General features: G+C 41.6%; 1 protein-coding gene across 1 annotated transcript in view; it reads right to left on the reverse strand.

The window, feature by feature from the left end:
- LOC309601533 (netrin receptor UNC5D) overlaps positions 1–19,682 on the reverse strand; it is a gene marked incomplete at both ends in the record, with an annotated part of 166,600 nt that overhangs the window by 21,250 nt on the left and 125,668 nt on the right. The window contains 4 exons of the mRNA XM_082334578.1: positions 5,762–5,846; positions 8,350–8,727; positions 10,770–10,955; positions 16,928–16,960. Of these exons, the coding sequence (XP_082190704.1) occupies positions 5,762–5,846; positions 8,350–8,727; positions 10,770–10,955; positions 16,928–16,960 (682 nt within the window). The remainder of the gene's footprint in view (positions 1–5,761; positions 5,847–8,349; positions 8,728–10,769; positions 10,956–16,927; positions 16,961–19,682) is intronic.

Raw genomic sequence — 19,682 nt, forward strand, 5'->3', positions numbered from 1 at the left:
CTATCAGATCCCATATCATCTCTCTTCCTGTGGCTTTTAATGTGTATCTCATACCAACCTACCTCAACAGCTAAGTGACTAGAAGCGACAGCTAGCCCACTAGTCCTAAATAATCTAAACCTGAACAGTAGGATCCTTCTTCTCTCACACACATTTGAGATGCGTAAGGTACCAACTATGGTGAGTTCAAAGCTCTGCAAGAACACCACAGGACTTCCTTCTTGTGTGCGTCTGCTGATCCAGTTAACTTTGGTATTAAATTAAATTCCACTGATTACCATATGATGTGGACAGTGTTTCATTCAGAAATTATGGCTTGAGCTACTTAATTTTTCATGGTGCTACATCTTCAACTTGTGAAGTAAAGAAAACCTATCCTCTTTCTCTAATCCACTGGTTTACTCTTCCTCCACATCCCAGCACCACTGTGCCTGTCCAGATGGACAGTCACCTCCATGTCAGGGACACCTGCATGACAGAGCGGGTGCTTGCACGGCAGCTCTGCAGCGTGCTGCAGGACTTCCCTCTCTCACCTTCCACGGACGCGCCCCAGTCAGGCGCTGATTCGGAACGGCTGGCGTTCCCTCCCAGCCCCGGATCTCGGAAGCCCACGGGCCACGAAGGAGGAGGCTCCCTGGATGTCAGTGCAGTCTGCAGCTGCTACAAAAGTCTGCCTTATTCCGCCCAGTTCAGATGGGTGAAAGACACATCAATCTTGCCTCAACTACGTGAAGAAAAAAAATACAGCGGGGGGGGGGGGGGGGGGGGGGGGGAGTTTGCTTTTGTCACACTTTATAGAATTTCACTTTAAATAAGAAGGAAAAAATCTCCCTGTGATAATCTTCAGTTTGGTTTGCTGCCTCTGCTTCTGCCCACAAAAAAGGAAAACAGTAGGCAAAATTTGCTGCTTGTTTTTAATTAACCTATTTTAATTCATTTCTGCAGAACCCTGGCAGATAAAACAGCTGGGCGTTTTTTTCTTCCTTCCTTTTACATATCTTAATCTTTCATTGAAAATGATCAAAAACCTACGGCAGCAGATGGGGATGGAATATGAAAGTTTTCACAAAGGAGTTCAGATATCAGAGGAGAAAAAAATAAAAATAGATTTCACTTTAAGTTTTGAAAAATATTTCCAGGCTTTAAAATTTATAGGCAGCTCTGTATCTTTCAGTTCTTAAAGGAAAATTCCAGCCAGCATTTGGCTATAAGTTATTGTCAGCAAACATTTACTGTATATGCAATTATCTTCTTCTTTCCACATCTCCTCAGATACACCCACCAATTTTCCAGTGCTTTTAGCTGAATGTATATTTAGGGTGAGGGAGATAAGAGAAATAACTGCTGTAAAGCGCTATAACCAACTCTCCTCTCTCCAGTTGTACAGACCTGCCCTTGATCAGTACTTCTAAAAACCGTCCCTCTCACAAGCACTCAAAATGAGGCCTCATCAGTGAACCACTCTTCACCTGGGACCAGCGTCTCCTGAAATTATCCTTACATTAATCAATTAAAGCATACACTACAGCTTATGCACTTAGCTCTACTTGGAATGTAAATTATGAAAGGGTAGTTTGAGAAAGCTAAGAAAGTTATTTAAGAACTTATTTTTTTTGCAAAAATATTGTTTGGAGTGCCTCACTGCAACTTGTAAAACTGGATGTGAAGGTAGGACCAGTAAATTCTGTCAGTGCACTTAGCAAACTACAGTTTGCCAGCCTCATGCAGAATTAGGAGCAACAGAAAGACTCAACATCAAAAACAGAAGAAATGCATTCAAGAGAAGATCAGATTAGAGCAAGGAAAAGAAGGTCAGAAAATATAACTGGGAAGCCTCAGTGGAACAAAGCCGCACTACAGAATTAACGAGCCGTGTTACAGAATCCGCACATACCAGATCCTCAGTGGTTGAAAGTATCATCGACACTTTTCACCGAATGGAGACATGGTCTTGTACTTGCAGAGATGCACACAAGATTCAGCAGCTGACTTCTAGGAAGAACTCAAAAAGGGGGACTGTAGAGTGCTCTTCAGTAGCTTATTTCAATTAAATAAAATTTGATTATCCCTGTCACTTTTCATCTGATAATCTCAAAAGATTTAGCCATCATTTATCCTCCAGAGAAGGGCGGCAGAGAGATTGCTTTGCCCACTGCTGAAACGCGGTTGCGCAGCAGTGTGGAGCAGTAGCATGGGACAGTTTAAGGACACAGAATACCTCGCTACTTAGAAGTTGACGTCAGGTACCGAGATGTTCCTCTAGGTTTAAATGGGGAGAGACTCTGGCTTTAATGATTTTTTTTTTTTTTTTTCTTTAAAACCATCATTATATACCTTTAGTGACAGCAGGAGGTGAGGAGTTTTGTTTAGTCGTAGAGGTAGAGCTCTGTCTAGCATAGGGAAGGGGAGGGATGCCAAGGTGAACTGTGCTGTAGAAGAGATGGAAATCGCTGTTTCTGCTGCCGGCACTAGGAGCGTATTCCTGCGAGGTCTCCTCCCGGCACTAGGCTGCCTCTACCGGGATTTGACAGAGTCACAAAATAGAGAAAACCCATTGTAAACAGTAAGCGTAAGGTGAAGTATACTTAGTGGTAATGACAACAAAGCCTTAAATGATACATCCCAGAGTCCAGTAGCACAAGTCAAAGGCTGAGCACAAGAGTTTTGAATGTTCTGTGTTTGCTGACACTTCATCTTTTAAGGGTAACATCAAGGTTCCGTAAACCAGGGGGTGAAGGAACGTACCTGAACAAAGCGTAAAAGCCAGAATGGCGGTGGCAGGCTTTCCCGAGTAACACCTCCCCGAGAAGCTAAGTGACAGCGTATATTTACCTGTGTTTTTCCTGCAAAAGGACACAAATTCCTGGAAAACACAGGCAGGAAATGGGGGCAAAACAAACCGATAGAGGAGTTTCTAGCGTATTGTTCGAACTGAAATGCTTGGATGGGGAGAGGAACTGAGAAAAGCGTTTACAACAACAGGTGGAGGTTTGATGCTGACAGTATACAGCACGACTAGTCATTAATAACACTAAAAGGTGTAGTAATTTGAGACCTATCTTAAGTATTGCTTAGTGTCTAGACAGTAACTTGAGATCAAATTCCTGGTTTTCTCTCCTGTAATTTCAGACAAGATGTTCAAGACTTAACTTCAAATGCATTTTAGTTCTTCATGTGCAACTTGAGGCTTCCCGACCCAGTGCTGGCACTGTGGGCCACTCCAGATCTCAGTCTGGCAACCAGACACATGATTTAGTTAACAAATGGTTGCACTTTTTACCCCAAGCTCTTCTAGCATTTTTCACCTCAGCTCTTAAGAGAGTAGCGCGAACACTAGTATCATCTCTCAAGTCCCTTAAATTCACAGGGAACTTGCCAAGGACAAAATGTAAGAGTTCTCTGAAGTTTTCACTTTAGAATAAACTTACCTTAGAAACTAAATAATACAAACTTTCACCTCATGGAAAAAAACCACCACAAACAAAAAAAATGGTCTTAGGGAAGAAAAAACAACTGTAGGTCTAAAAATGAATATTCTACCAGTCTTGACAGTTCAACACTATGGTGAGCATTTCATAAGCTTTACCTTCCCTCTGAATCCAGACAGCAGTCTGGTGAGAATGCTACGCTTTTACACTGAACAAGCTCTTCATGTGCTGCGTTACACTCCCATTACATACCAGTTTGGTAATTTTCCTCTCTGGCAGGGTTTGATCCCTTTCTAGCTGAAGGCGAGTGAACCAAGCCAGCAAACTGAACTGAACGTGGGTTCTGCTGACGTGTGGTCTGTCGGGCTCAGAGAGGGTGCAGAGCACTTTGATTCGTTATAATCCGTGTTGTGTGAAAATTAAAGCCACTAGGAAGTCTTTTTATGGGAACAGCTATCAAAACCTCCTAAAACCATCTGTTTCTCTGGCCATGTTTATTCATAAAAATAAAAGGGAAGATCCATTCTAAAGCAAGTGACTTGGGGCTGAATTCATTGTCTTTCTAATGCAGAATGAAAGCAACTGAAGTGAGTACAGCGGAATCGATGCAAACACCCGCATGTGCAGCTGGCAACAGAATTTAGTGCCATGCACCTAACAGAACATTTTAAAAGTTTTAAAAGCATCTAGAAGTGAGCTAGGTTTCTTTTGTACGACAGACATTTACAACATACATGATGCACCAACATAAAAAAACCCCAATGACCTGCATTTGCTAAAACCATAGTTCTTCTGTTTGTTTTCCTTTTTTTCCTTCTTGTCTTTGAAATAAATATGGCAGAGCTGAAACCTTGAGAACCTCAGAGAACTAACTTGTCTATTTATGAAAGACCACCAGTATTTCAAACATCACCTTCCTGTCCCACCAGATGCAATGTTGAAAAAAAAAAACCCTAAGGATCAAAGTGCAATTTAATTTCTACTGTTCATCAGCTGGTGCTGGCAAATCAAGCTGGGGAACAGATTTTAATGGTGATTTATAAAACAAAGTAATTTAAGAAATGGTCATGAGCATTCACTTATTTGCATCATCTAGGCTACCAAACATCCATCATGAAGTAAAATCATAGACTCGTTTAGGTTGGAAAAGACCTTTAAGACCATCAAGTCCAACCGTTAACCCAGCACTGCCAAGGCCACCACTAAACCATGTCCCTCAGCACCACATCTCCCCCGCTTTTAAATCCCCCCAGGGATGGGGACTCAGCCCCTGCCCTGGGCAGCCTGGGCCAGGGCCTGGCAGCCCTTTGGGGGAAGAAGTTTTTCCCAATACCCAACCCAAACCTGCCCTGGCGCAGCTTGAGGCCGTTCCCTCTCGTCCCATCGCTTGTTCCTGGGGAGCAGAGACCGACCCCCCCGGCTCCAGCCTCCTTTCAGGCCGTTGCAGAGAGCGATGAGGGCTCCCCTCAGCCTCCTCTTCTCCAGGCTGAGCCCCCCCAGCCCCCCCAGCCGCTCCTCCCCAGCCTTGTGCTCCAGCCCCTGCCCCAGCCTCGCTGCCCTGCTCTGGCCACGCTCCAGCCCCTCCATGGCCGCCTTGGGGTGCGGGGCCCAGCGCTGAGCACAGCATTCGAGGGGCGGCCTCACCAGTGCCCAGCGCAGGGGACGATCCCTGCCCTGCTCCTGCTGGCCACACCATTCCTGATACAAGCCAGGATGCCATTGGCCCTCTTGGCCACCTGGGCACCCTGCTGGCTCATGTTCAGCGGCTGTCAACCAGCAACCCCAGGCCCTTCCCCGCCGGGCAGCTCCCAGCCGCTCCTCCCCACGCCTGCAGCGGTGCCTGGGGTTGTTGTGCCCCAAGGGCAGGACCCGGCCCTTAGTACCTACGTACCACAGGGTCACTCAAACTGATGACCTGGATAGTGAATTTTAACCTGTTGTCTGCATGAGAGTCTACGGACCCAAAGGTTCTGTACCAAGCAATTAATGAAAGCGCCTGTGCTGTTAGTAGACTTGCATGACATGTCTGCAAATAAAAAATGCTAAAATCATCGACTCAGAATTCCGCACTCAATCTCCTTCAGGTATCCCATCCTTTAACAGCATTTGCAATAATTCCATGTGATTTCACAGAAGCATCGCACAAAGACCATTTTTGCTGTCAGTTATACAGATACGGCATATGTCACGACAGCGTGGTCACACCAGCAGCAGGGAAGATGGAGTGACTCTTGCCCTTTCCGTTCCTTTAGACCGTGTTGACAAGAAACGCGTGAAATGAGACAGTTCCCCAGAATCTGGATGTGTGTGTGCGTTTTCTCTGTACTTCTTACCTGGACTCCTTTTGAGTGATGGCAAGATAGATTTCCCACGAGCTCTCCTCGGGAATAGCTCCATGCGGTATCAACAAACTGACTCCTACAAAAGAGCAAGGGCAGAACTGACCTTCGGGAAAGGCACTGGATGTAAAGAACAACGCGCAATTGGCCTCTGATTTACAAGACCTAGAGAGGCCATCTACTAGGGCAGAAGAATGCTCTGAAATAGTGGTTCTGACTACAACGTTATCAGATGAAGGGAAAATACATTATTAGTATGATCCACATACTTATTCATATTTAACTGTCTTAGAGCCTGGAATTATATAGGACTTACACGCGTAAAAACTTCTTGCTCCAACAGAGCTTTTAAATAATTGACTTCCCGTTGTTTTGTGTCACTAAATGACAGCGGATTCATAGTCTAGATGTGACTGAAGGCTTCACTTCATCCTTGGGTACAGGCAGGCTCTTTGTCTACTTCACCACTTACACAAAAGGGGATAATTTATGGAAACAAAAGGTTCCATCAGCTGTTTCCTTAAGGATTCCAGCAAGAGTCGCCTGTAATCCCAGTCATTTTGGCGGTCCTGTTACCCTGACAGGCTTTTATCCGATGCAGCAACAGAACAATCTCTTTTGAGTTCCCTATTTAATTGTTAAATATAGGCAAAAGCATGTGTGCCCTTGGTAATTTTTACGTTAGCCTTTGCCAGTTTCTGAAAGGCGGTTAGGGCAAGCCAGTTACGCAAGATTGTAATCATTTGTTGACTCTCTCATTTGCCAAAATGCCTCTTAGTGGTACACACCTTGTCACCTGCACAGCTCCATGTTCTACAAGACACGATCATGGTTTAAACTTTTCTTGCCCCTTTCTGACTTTGAAATCAAATCTGATAATTCTAGGATCACAAGCAATCTCAAAATGGAGAGACCACCAACGAAATTAATCTGAATTTGCATGGAAATCACCATACCTTTTGTTCCCAACATAATGACTGGTAAATCCAAGTGATATGATTTTCCTTTTACTCCACTAGTATAAATTAGAAGTTCACAAAGATGCTTTCCACTGGGGACCAGTGAAATGAAACTGTTGTATAGCATACTCAGTACAGGAAGACTACATTTTACTTTGCGTATGTCACACAATGCAGAACCTCAGCTAAGTAGTAATATGATTGCACTGTAATTTACAATTAGCTAGCAAATTTGATCTTACATAAATAGGCAGAAGGAAGTACATAAATTGCAAGCGGACCAAATATGTATTTAAATAATCTAATTGATGGGATTATCATTATATAAAGTAGCTAAATATATAGTATGAGGGACTTCTTAATTTATGGCTTAACTGACTTAGTGCCTCTGCCTTTGTAATATTCATTCCTGAACATAAAAACAATCTGTGAAGAAATGAACACATCCCATGTGTTGTGCACGATTGTACACTAAATATTATATCCCTGAATTATATGCTGTTATCAATCTTCCCTAAATACAGACCACATTTTTTATGGTAACCTTTAAAGTACCTGTTTTATGAAACATGAAGGATAAAAGCTCTAAAGCATTCAGTTCAACTAGGTACTAGGAGATAAGCCTGGCCACACTAGTCAAATGAAATCAAAGCTGAATTTAAAGTGAATAAAGCTCACCAGAGTTTGAAAGATACCCTCTTAGCTAGCAACGGTGGTATCTGGCTAACATCTGCTACATTTGCCATTTTGAAAAAGGAAGTGTCCAACATAAGGAATTTTATTCAGCATGATACGAACATGGTGATGTAGTGCAACATACTGCAGGGCTATGATTTTAACATCCTTTATTTGATTCTAATTTGGTGCCGTGTGTTTTCAGCTAATTTAACAAACAATTTCTTAAGCCTAAAATACGTCTCACAAAACTTTGAAGTCACAAAACAAACTCTACTGCTTAAACAATGCAAATTGAGCATCACTACTGCGATGTTTCAGTGCATAGCCCAATCCTGAAATGCCAGTTGACTTTGAAGTGCCCCACTATGGAAATCTGTTAAGCTATTAAGCTAAAAGAAAAAGAAAACCAGAAAGCCAGGAGTAAATACTAACGAAGGCTGCGCTAGAGTTTTCATCCAGCGTGGAAGCTATTCTCCAGAGAGGTCTGTTTGTTATACGCTGCAGACTTCAGTAACATAATGAAGCCTGACGACGTTAACGCAGTCAGACGGTGCTGCATGTAGATTCTGCTTCGAATATGACCCCATTATACAAGATGCTGATGCAATATCGACCTCCTTCCTGGGGAGCCCTTCTTTTGGATCAGGATCCAAGTAAGCAACAGCTTTGATTAATTTGACTTTCATGCTGAAGACATCAAGCGAAGCAGTAATTTATAACAGTTCAAATAGGTATAAGGCCTCTTTACTACTCATCCCAAGCTTTGTTCTGATCAGTCATCTCCTGCGTGGGCAACATGCTCTACTTCCCAAAATCTGCATTCAGGGAGCCCGTATGCTTTCTTTTCTTGCCTTTTTTTTATTTAGTTATGGAGCACTACACCAGGCAAAATAAATTTAATCTGAAGTTATTTTATGTGCTTTTAGTGAGAAAGGGTCTACCCACCTGTGTTTGGAACCACTAAACGGCCACCCAGGTGTCCAAAAATGGCAGTTGTCTTCAGCTCGCTTCTCGTTGAAATAGAAGACAGGTTCTGAATATACGTTGCCTTGTTTCTAGCCTGTATTGTACCAAAAGCTCTATTATTCCCATGAGGAAAAGTCCCAGAATGTGCCTTTCCGTGATATTCAGCCCTCTCTGTCACCCCTAGGGACACCATGAATGAACTCTGAACTTTGACTTTGATGTCCGACAGCGGGTTGAACAGCGAAGACTCTGTCATTAGCTCCTTGTCCATGGGATCCTGCAGGCAGATTGGCCCGCTGTACGTTCTGCTCACTGTCAAGTCCGGCTGCATGGAGGAGTTCAGAAGCAGGGAGTTACCTGGCAGAGGGAAGCAGATCAGGGAGTTGGTTACTGTATTAGGATGTTACATCTGAAATCGCTTTCTGACCTCGCCACCCTTTCCTTTTTGACTTGCTCTTCCTTCCCGATACTCTCACAGCTCAAAATCACATAAGGTAATGCTAAAAAAACAGATGAAATGATGCAGTAGATCTAACAGGTACTTGATCGCTATGTTTTCCGCACTTCAGGCAACTCCAGAGTGCGTGAATACAAGAAGGCACTTCCTTCTTGGCTTGTATTCAGCTTTGTCAGTGTGCCCCCCCACCCCTTTTTTTTTTAATTAAAACCCATTGGGTGAAAACACATCTTCCTGCAGACCTTTTCTGTGAGCTTGGATGAAATGATAGCTTCATGCCTGAGGGCAACTGGGTTGAAAAGAAAGTGGGACAAGAGTAATAGAGGGAAAAATACCACAGTTATTCATGTAGGAGCATTTTAGCTCAGACAACACAGAAAAAAAAGAGAAGGAATGGATAGATTTAGGGCCTGTATCCTTTAGCTGGTTTGGTCTTTTTTGGTCTTTCTTTGTTTGTGTTTGTGGGTGGGGTTTTGTTGGTTGGTTGGTTTTTAGTAAATAAAAGTTTTCCCAAGGAACTAATCTTCTGGAAATGATCTGTACTGCAACCTTGAAAATTTGATCACTTTAAGGGACTGCAGGTTGGGTTGCTAACATTATAAATACATTTCTCCAAAGAATAAAATTCGGATCACTCTAGTCCATTGTCCGTATGTCACTATTGTGCTCTCTTTTCTCAGCAAACTGAACAGAAAAATGGCCTTTTTTCCAGCTGAATTGTTTGGTTTACAAATGCTCTTATTTCAAAAACCCACAGACAGAGAACCCACAGTAAATGAAACTCAACTAACAGCATCCCGGCATAGGAAAAACTGGCGTGCTCAGATATTTTCAGAGTGTTCAGAACTAACGGTTTTGAAACATTAAGTCAAACAATTCCCCAGACTCAACACAAGACTTTCATGGCAAGCTGAACAACAAAGGAAAAAGTTACTATTTGAGACTGTCATTGAGAATTACATGACACTAATTAAAGGCTTGGATTTTTAAATGAATGAATAAACATCCTTCAAACATCCTTGTCTACCAAGCCCTTTTTCCAATTTCTTGCAATTTATGCTTGGTGAGAAACGTCTTCCAGAAAATAAAGGAACTGTAAAAACAACAACACAAAAACCCCCTCAAACTCTTCAACATATTTCACTTTTCCGAAGAGAGAAGAGACATGGGGATACTTTCACACCCCACCAACACACCCACCCACCCACAATAAGGCAGGTCTCTCTGTTAGAATGTCAGTACAGAATTAAAGAAACATACTATTTTAAAGTAATTACCGTTTGTATTCCTCCCCGCCTTTCTGTTCAAAGGAAGTCATATTCCAGAAAACATCTGAGTGCTGTTTTTAGTAAAAGTAAATATTTCTTCCATATTTTATTGTTTTGGTGGCTTTCTGAAGTTGGTTGGTTTTTTTTTTTTTTCTAAATCAATACATTTATTTCCCACAGACTTCAGAATGTGGATGTTTGCGTGCTACCAGCAGCTTATAAAAATACTTAAAGTTTGGGTTTCTCAAATTAACAGTGAAAAACGAATCACTTTTATTGGAGTAAAGAAAACAGAAGATCTGTAACTGCATAGGAAGGAACTACAGACATGCTTTCTGGGTCTGGTTTGGTTTGCTTGATTTGTTTGGGCTTTTTGTAAGCCACAAATGTCAGTGTAGAAACTAGTGACAGTATTTCTAAAGCACGCAGAGTGTGGTCAAGAAAGACGATGTATTTTTTCCAAGTGGCCATGACAGATCAGTAGCAGAGACAGTAAGAGAGGGTTCTCACCACCAGATCCCATTCCTTGTACTGCAGCCGCCCTTCCCTGGCTTTCCACGCATCTGCTCAGCAGTAAGCTAGAATGCCCTCCCACAGCCAGTCACTGAATATGAGCTTAGAATCTCTTTGCAGTAGGAGCTCTGGAGGGAAGGAAATGAAATCACAACACTAACCTTGTCTGACTGTTTTAAAATTAAATGTCTGGAAGCCTCCTGTCAGTGCAGATGAATCAATCACATCCACGCCGTACTCACTCTGACTCCGTCTGTAAAGGGTAACGCCAACCACCAGCACAGCTACAGCAATGACTGCTGCTCCCAGGCCGGAGTACAAGGCAATGTCACTGGCAGTCTCAATGTCTGAAAGGAGAAGCGGGTACCAAGTCAGCAACGCTCCCAAAAACGTTCCGAGTGGCGCGGGCTGGCCGTGAGCAAAGGGGATTATAGGAGGCCAGGGAGGTAAAGCGTGAGACATAAATGTGGAGCAGATCACAGCAGGACAGCGGAGCACAAAGGAACACTGAAAAGCAAGCATTTGAGAGCATGAGCAAGTTTCCTGATGCATCACTCCATACAGGTTATTACCTTACATTGCTGTAGGGATTGCATCACGGTCTTTACAGTTTTTTTTAAAATGGGAGAGTTGGACTTGTCACAGTCAGAAGCAGAGCGCTTACCGCTAAATAGCCTTCCCTCCCATCAGCACACATTGCTAGCTTGGGCTCCTTGCTGAGGTATGCCAGCGTTTCCCATTCCAGCCCAGCAGATCATTAAGGTACGGTAACACAGCCCTTAATGGGAGGACGTGGAACAACTGCAGCTAGGGAGGGCTGCGTTAGCTATCGGCACGAGGCTCACCTGTCACTAGCTTCTAGGGATATGGAAGTTTTAGGTCTGAATTCTGGAGCTAATCCAGGAGGTTATGAATCCTATGAAAGATCGCAGTGAAGATTTCCCTTTCCCCTCTCTTTATTTTCGGTGTGAGCTTTAGTACAAGAAGGAACAGTCCATCCTCTCACAGCTCAGAGAGGGGCTGAGGAGATCCCACTTATCTTCTTGGATTCCTGCAAGCATCTTCAATCTTTAAAAACAGGTTGGAAGCCAAACCTTCCCTGTGATCACACCTGTGCATTAAGCTTACGACCGAGTTTTCTAAGACTTCAAACTTTTACAGCAGAGAAGAAGAATTCATTGCTTTGAAAGAATGAATCCAAATGAAACCTGCAATATTATGTAATTGAATTACCCAGTCCCGCTATTCTCGATCTTCTGGGATTTGGGACCACGTACCATGAAATTAAATTACTTGGCAAGCACACTTAGTGGGTCCTTAGATAGATCCTTAATGCCAAACTCCAGTTTAGAGGAGGAGATAATCAGGTATTCACCCTATACATCATGTTATCCTGCGATGCGGTGGTGCTGCTGTCAAGCGAGAAGCACTTGGTACAGAAAGTGCGTTTATTTATAACACATGACAGTGACGAAAAATAACTAGGAAATTCAGACTACTCAATATCAGTAAATAAACTGCAATGTACAGAAATAGGGTAGGAAGCTAAATCCAGCATTTAATAAATAGCCAATTACTGAAATTACTTAATTAGTATTTGGGAGGAGGCTTCTGTTGCCTATGTATTTTTCTGCAGAAAGTCAGACAACTTCATTTTAGCTGCATTTTTAAAATGAACATGAAACTTGAGACCATTGAGATGAAAGAAATGAGGACCTACGGACAGCATCAGAAGAGCTAGTTTTCCTGGCTCACCAGTTTCTTAGGGGCACTGAACGCCTGACAACTCACAACACGAGCAGCTGACCGCCCTGGGAAGGCACGCCGGCTGCCGGACGCAGCGGCTGAGTACCGACTGTTCTCCAGCGTAAGTGAAATGCCATATGCATTGCAGCAGCAAGGAAAGCGAGTACGCAAACACTGCGTTAAGTGGGCTGGAGCACATGGGAGATTTGCTGTGAATAAGGCGATGTAACTGATTTTTTTTAGTTGGGCAGTTAAAAGTAAACCAAACTGTTTGGCTCAGACTTCCTTAATAGAAAATACCCTTTCCATCCCCATTCTCAAACTGTTCCCAGTCAACCCCGAATACAACATTCCAACATCCCATTCAGCCCAAAAGAAATGTTTTGAAATCAGTTTTACTAGGACCACTATTTAGCCCAGAAAATACCTCTGCAGTTGTTGAATAGTCAAATAACCTCATACTGAAAAACGTTTGTTTTTAACATGTTTAGAACTTGCCGAGAAGGGAAAAAAAAAACAAAACCACAAAGTTTCCATGCAAATACCAGCTTTCAGAAGAAATCCACCTTCTGTGGTATGTCACGACAACTAATCACAACTGAATAAACTTGTAAGTAGCTCTTATCAGACTTCTTAGAACATTGCAATTGCCACACAAGATCTACTAAATAAATTACTAGAGAAAAAGATTTTTTTTCTGGGGCCTTTTTTCCCATTTTTTCCATGAGATGCCCCCTTGAAAAATGTTCTAAAGAGCATTTTAAGCATTTTAGGTTCAGAGTTAGGAATTCTAGAAAGTAAGCTGTTAGCTGACAGTGTAAATTTATTAGACTAACTGTGACGCCCATATTCGCTTAGGCTAGATGGAAAAAGTAAACGCAAAAAGACAGGCTCACAAAGGAAGGCTGGAAGTACCTCAGATCAAACCAAGGCTACCTGAATCCCAATCCGACACCTTAATCACATACTGCTTCACCTCCGTGTTATCCTCTAGTATCGGGTGCAGAAAGAAAAGTACAGAAACCAATTGCGTTTCTAGTCCTTCCAATTTTCTATTCCCAAGCTATTATGTTGTTACAGGGAATTAATTATGAAACTCTGTGGTTGACGCACAGTGAGTCAGCCAAGAGAAGGAACGCCATATATCTCCAGTGGTAGAAGAAACCTAGCAGCGAGTGGGTTCTCCTTTCTCGAGAACCGTAGTGAGCTGGTAGTTATTTCACCATAAAACATCTTTAAGTCTTCCATTTTGATCATTACTTTGAAACAGAAAAGTGCTGAAGATCTGAATTACCTCATCTACCTTCTTGGGATAGTAAATTATAAAATCTGAAACACGCCGAAATAGCCTATCTGTAAGAAATTACTGCCACCATAATGGCAAGGGGTAGCAAATACGGGAGTTGATCTTTCCTCATCAAAACCAGAATATAAACCACACCTCAATTCTCACCTGTGAGTAACTGTAATTTATAACTCTAAATCTACTTAAATAGTTCAGCTTCTTCTTTTCAATCAGTTCAGATGTCAGACAGTTTAAATTTTATACTTTTATAACTGCACAAGACTTGGACATGGGGGGTTAAAGATGAGAGCAAGAATACAGAATTTTAAAAAATGAGAATACTTTGACTCAAGCAAAATTCTTCTGGAGAGCAGAATTTTGGTTTCAGTGAATGCTTTTAAGCATGCCTAGAACTTGAACTTGACACTTTAAATGATGTGATTAAAAACTCTTACAGTTATTCTGTCTGAATTTTCTTATCTTTAATAAAATGGTCATTGTTCGGTTTCACGGACGACCTGGGAGAGTTATTCAAGTGTTCCCGTAACTATTCCACTGCAAGGGAAAAAACCCACCCACAAACCCACAGTAACTAACACACGGAGTTCAGAGGAAAAGGATAACCTTTTCAGAACTTAGCAGATTTTTAAATAGCTTTATCTTAAAAGAGTAAAACAAGAGCGACGTGGTATGCCTTTGAATTGTTCCTATGGAACACAACTGCTTAAGAAGGGGGACTTTCATTTTTATTTAGGATGTCAGTATTTCTTTAGAAACAAATACTGGTTTTTAAAGTAATTTTAATCTCTTTCCCTTTCTATCTTTTCTTATGGATAATTCCTTTTCCATTGGAGACTAGACATTAAAGAAAAAAGAAACGCACGGCAAATTTGGGGAAGGGGGTAATTTTCTGCTTTTGTTTTTTCCCAGAAGGGAAACAAAGTGAAAAACAAACAAACTACAAAAGAAAACATTTATAGTCAACCAATTACTGTTTAATGAACTGCATCCTCCCAGCCCAGAGGAGGTAGGGACTCTGGTAAAGCACTACGAATTTTATACATTTCAGTTCAGGATACATGTTTGCGGTAATTGTAGCCTATATTTCACTCCACCTCCTGACACTGTTACACAACATTTATTGAAAGCACATTTGATGGTAATGAAGTTTCTATTAACTATGATTAAGTTCCATAAAGCACCTGAAGATAATTTAAGATGTGCAGGAGCAGAAAATGAAACATTTGGTTTAGTACATTAGGAAACGTAATTGATTAAATTATCTCATTTACAATAAGTGCTTTCCAGGAGCTATGCAGGGCATACGTTTCCCCCCATCTACCATTAGAGTTGGCTAGGAGATGTGAAAGACCTTTCCAGCTTCCCATCCTCCCCCACTTTTCTGTCCCTCTCACTTCTGGTGCCCCTCAGCAACTTGGAGTCCATGTCTTCATCGAGCCAGTCGGGGAGAACCAGGATCAACAGTCAGAGAATCGTGTAAGAGGGAATTTAGTAGAACAGGTTGTTTCTCAATTATCTTCATAATTGACTTTGATTTTGCATCAATGATGATTCATTGTAGCCTTAACCTAAGTTCCTGTTTCGCTGAACAGCAACAAGCTGTATTACATGGTTCTAACCCCACAGCTATCAAGAAACCCTTTAATTCTCCTACGTATCTTATATGCTAAAATCAATTCCATTAAGGTTTCGTTTTTAATAAATCAGAAAATAAAGCGATTTGACTGATATTCTGTCAAGATTCTCTAATTAAATGGGAACTGGGCAGACAGATAAACAAACAAAAACCCATCAATTGCCTGAGCTAAGTTATGACACGGACCAACTGTACGTGACCAGTTAGGAGATGGTTCCAGTCAGACAAAGAAAACTAAAGAGGCTTAAGCCGCCAAGGCAACCACGGCACATTTCTGAGCTACCTGAATTTCATTTTGCGTATCCTCAGAAATACTTAAGAACTGGAAATGTAAAGGAGAAATACTCTGATGCCAGCTTTCTACGCGTTTGGAACTGTTTAATGGGTGACGCCGGGTGGCTGTCACGCGCCCTACGGAACTACACCACGTTCAAAACGGGGAGCTTTTAAAAAGCCAAACACCTTTCACTCCCTGAGGGTTGTAGCCATCTCGGACAATAACTGTGCTCCTCTATAATTGTTATTTCTATTGCATCGCATTTTTGCTGCAATTTAGTTCCGTTCCTTTGTAAGTAGTTACAAAGTTATCTGTGGATAACAGGGATTTGAACTGGACCAGGTCCTTTAAAACTCGTTTTATCAGGCAGAGGAGTGCTCTGGGGTCTGATAACCAAACAGGCTTTGTTCAAGCCAGCAGGAAATTGTGCTGCAGAATGTCTTGCCATTGCAGCCTACAGCATGTGAGCTCAAAGCAAATACAGTTCAGGTTAGGATTTCCAGATGTTTTCCTAATGATTTAGGGCCCAAGTTCCATGAAATTTCAAATAATCCGATCACCCTATGCCCCTATATCCTGGGGGAATACTCAGACTTAAAACCTACATATTTTACAATACGTAACAGAAGAATCTGTCTTCAAAGAAAATATAAACAGCTGCATGTGTTACTTCTCAGTACACGTGGATTCTTGTTTTATGTCCTTCAAAGGAATTAAGCCAAAAACGTGTTTATCAATCTATTTGTCAAAATGCAAAGACCATTTTTTGTTGAAAATCAAGCAGTCAAAAATCCTCAAAACTTTGTGTACGGTTTATGAAAGAAAAATAGTCCGTTCACTCCAAACATGCTGCTCTAAACTAACATTCCACTGAAGTCAATGGAAGACTAAGAAACAAGGAGCGCAGGACAGAAGTCCCCCAGGGCCGTACGCGAATGCCATCTCTGTACTCCTCACACGGCAAAGCATGCGAACACCCTTTACCAGTTGATAAATCAGGGCCGAAATGAGCTGAACAAGACCCGACAGAGCCAGTAGCGGAACCAGATTTGAACCAAGAAAGCCAAGCTCCTGTATTAATTTCTTTCTTTCTAATTACAAGTCCTCAAGAGATCACTTTCAAGACCAGCATTCCTGTAGAAAGGGCTCCTAATCAGACACAAATTACTAAAGAACGGTCACTTTTCTATTTTTAGTCTAAACCCTATGATCACAGAGTTGCTAAGAAGATGCTTTCAGTAGATGTGAAAGCCTTTCATATAACCTTCAGTTTTATTTAGCTCCTAAACAAATAAAACAGAATGGCAGAGAAGATGAGAAAAATCATATTTACAAGAGAAAAAAAATAACTTACTTTGGGATTTTATTTCATGAAGAGGTTTTTTATCTGAGAGAGAGAGAGAGAGAGAGAAAGTTGCACTTAATAAATTTACATGGAGCATATCTATTTCCTATATCGCTTCTGTCTAGCTCTGTAAATGGAACATTTTCTCCTTGTTTGCTGACAATATGAATATTTTATGTTGTCCATATTTTTCCCTTCATTTTTTTTTTCCCCTAAATCTCTTTCAGGATATTTCTTTGCAGTAATTTCTCACTTGGTTAGTTCAAGTATTTGTTAGCTTTATTGGATGCTTTTATTTAGAGTATTATACATCTCAGCAATAAGGAAGTTCAATATTTTAAAGCGGATCACTTGGCAAAGAAAGTCAGTTAAGAATTAATTATTTCTTTGTATGTTTGATATCTGGAAAGGTTAGTGATGGACATGTATAATGTATGAAATACCAAAATGCACAATATATTCACATTTATGTATCTAAATATACCCCAATAATGACCTCTATATGTGTATATAAAGAACATACAGAATCAATGTACTACCATACATATGCAAATATATTATAAAATAGGTTTTACACAGTAGTGCATCTCTCAAACATGAGGCTTCTCTGTCTCCCTCGTAATAAGCATTGGAGTTATCCTTTATAACCTAATACCTCAAAAAGTAATCTTTAGAAAAGGGGAGACTCGGGCTTGAGCAGCGCCCGTACTTCACGAGCGCAGACGGCGACAAAGCAGCCCACCGGGCTCGCCCGGCCCAGCGCAGCAGTCGTTGCCGAGACCCTGCTTACGGCTCCGGGTTCTGCGTGGGGTTGCCAGGACGGCCTCCAGGCTGCCCTCGGCACGCTCGGTAAGTACGCTCTCAAGATCAGCTCTGCCAGCCCTTAGTTTCTGGGGCAGTCTGCCTAACTTGGGCAACTATTCCAATGCCTTTTCTTGAAAGGGTGTCTGAAGAAAACCACAAAACACAACACGTAACTTATTTCTGTAACATTCGGCAGAGGCTAGCAGTTCAGCAGAATTAGACTAATCTAATAGACAGAATAAAATGGGGGATATAAATCCTTAAGCAGGTAAGACTAAATCCATTTTGTAGGTGCTTTGTGTTGCAAGGGAATTCCCTTTGGCTGAGCCGTTCCCTGATTTACCGTTTGGATTTGGTTTTGTATGAAGGGTCTGGTACTGGTTACCTCTAGAGGTCGGTTATCGGCACAGTCACTGTTCTGCCATCCCGTGATCTACACTGCGCAACAGTAATGGAAACCACATCAAGGTACAAGATGGTCAGCTTATTGCTTTGCTAGGTGATAACGTAAGCAAACGAATTATGAGGAGCCTTCTATTATTTTTACTATTTGTGAAAATGATTGGTCTGATAATACTTAACCCAAAAGATTCTTGGATTTTGACTTTGCCAAAAGGCCGGGGGTGTGTTTTTCTTCTTGAGATTGTTTTTATTTTTGCTAGGAAATGATGTACCTAAACACCAAATGAATAGTGTCAGACTGGAGCTTTGCAATGGAAACACGTTCGCGCTGCTGGCATACACTGCTGCCTACAGGAAAGGGCACGGAACCGAAATGCCCTTGCCATATAAATGGTGAGATTGCTGGATCCAGAAGCCTCTTTGCAATATTCAGTATCACAGCTGGTTGAAAAATGAAAAACAAAATTATTGGTGATTTATGATGCATTAGTAAAACCGTGTTTGTAGTTCATCTGCTTACGGCCTACTTGTTTGTTTCTTTTTTGGGAACTGGGAAAAGAAATCAATAGTTTTTGAAGTTATAAAAAATAACTTTAAAGCAAATAGATAAAAGTAAACAAAAAAACTCTAGAAAACCCTCTCTTTTATTGAGCAAAGAAAAAGCTTTCACCTCTGCAAGACAGAGAGAAATCCACCATGGAAAAGTGTACTACCGAGAATACTGGAAGGAATAAACAAGGAAAGAACAAATATGCAAGAACTAGGAAGTTGTTAGGGACTACCGCGAGTTAAAGTGGCCTCGGCATTCAGACTGAGTCCGTCTCTGTTCTTCTCCCAGCTTGGCAGGCCTGGCAATCTTTCATCCCTATCAAACCCCCAAATAATTCCACCTTTCTTCTGCATGTAAGTTCGTATCTATTCACTTGTTACAAGTCCTAGAAGAAATTCCCTGAAAGAAAAGCACTTTCAGTTGCTCCCCAGTTAAGGACTGGACTATCTGGATCCATCCAGAAAATCAAAAAGCAAAGCAAGCCAAACGATGTTCCTGGGAATGAAAGGGCATCATCTTTGTGTTATTCCCAACCTCTCCTGTCGGGGGCTGAATAAAGAACCTGAGAGTACACCGTTCTATCACCGTTTCATTTACTGTCCGCAAATTTGAAAATGCGTGCTAAGGATTAGTATTTCTCCTGCCAGTTCAGAATTAGGCCTACACTTTCCTGGCATCTTACATTCTCACCCTTACTTTCATTTAAGTTCTTATTTGTTAACCAAAGAAATGTTTCATTTCTATTTTTGCCTCACGAAAGGAACAAAGTTAACAAGTTGTGCCTGATAAATAACCTCCAAGAGATTAGCTTTCTGTAGCACAGTACTGCATTTCCTTCACAATTCCCCATGGGACGAAAAGCAGAGCAGAAAAGGCACACACTGGAAGATGAACAGAGGAAAAAGATTTTTAAAAATAGGGTAATTGCATCAATTCCTATTAGCTGAGAAAGCAATTACAGTCCTAAAAATAATCTGACACAAGTAGATACATACAGCCCGACCCATA

The sequence above is a fragment of the Platalea leucorodia genome (assembly GCF_965183815.1).
Source record: "Platalea leucorodia genome assembly, chromosome: W".
Lineage (NCBI taxonomy): Eukaryota > Metazoa > Chordata > Aves > Pelecaniformes > Threskiornithidae > Platalea > Platalea leucorodia.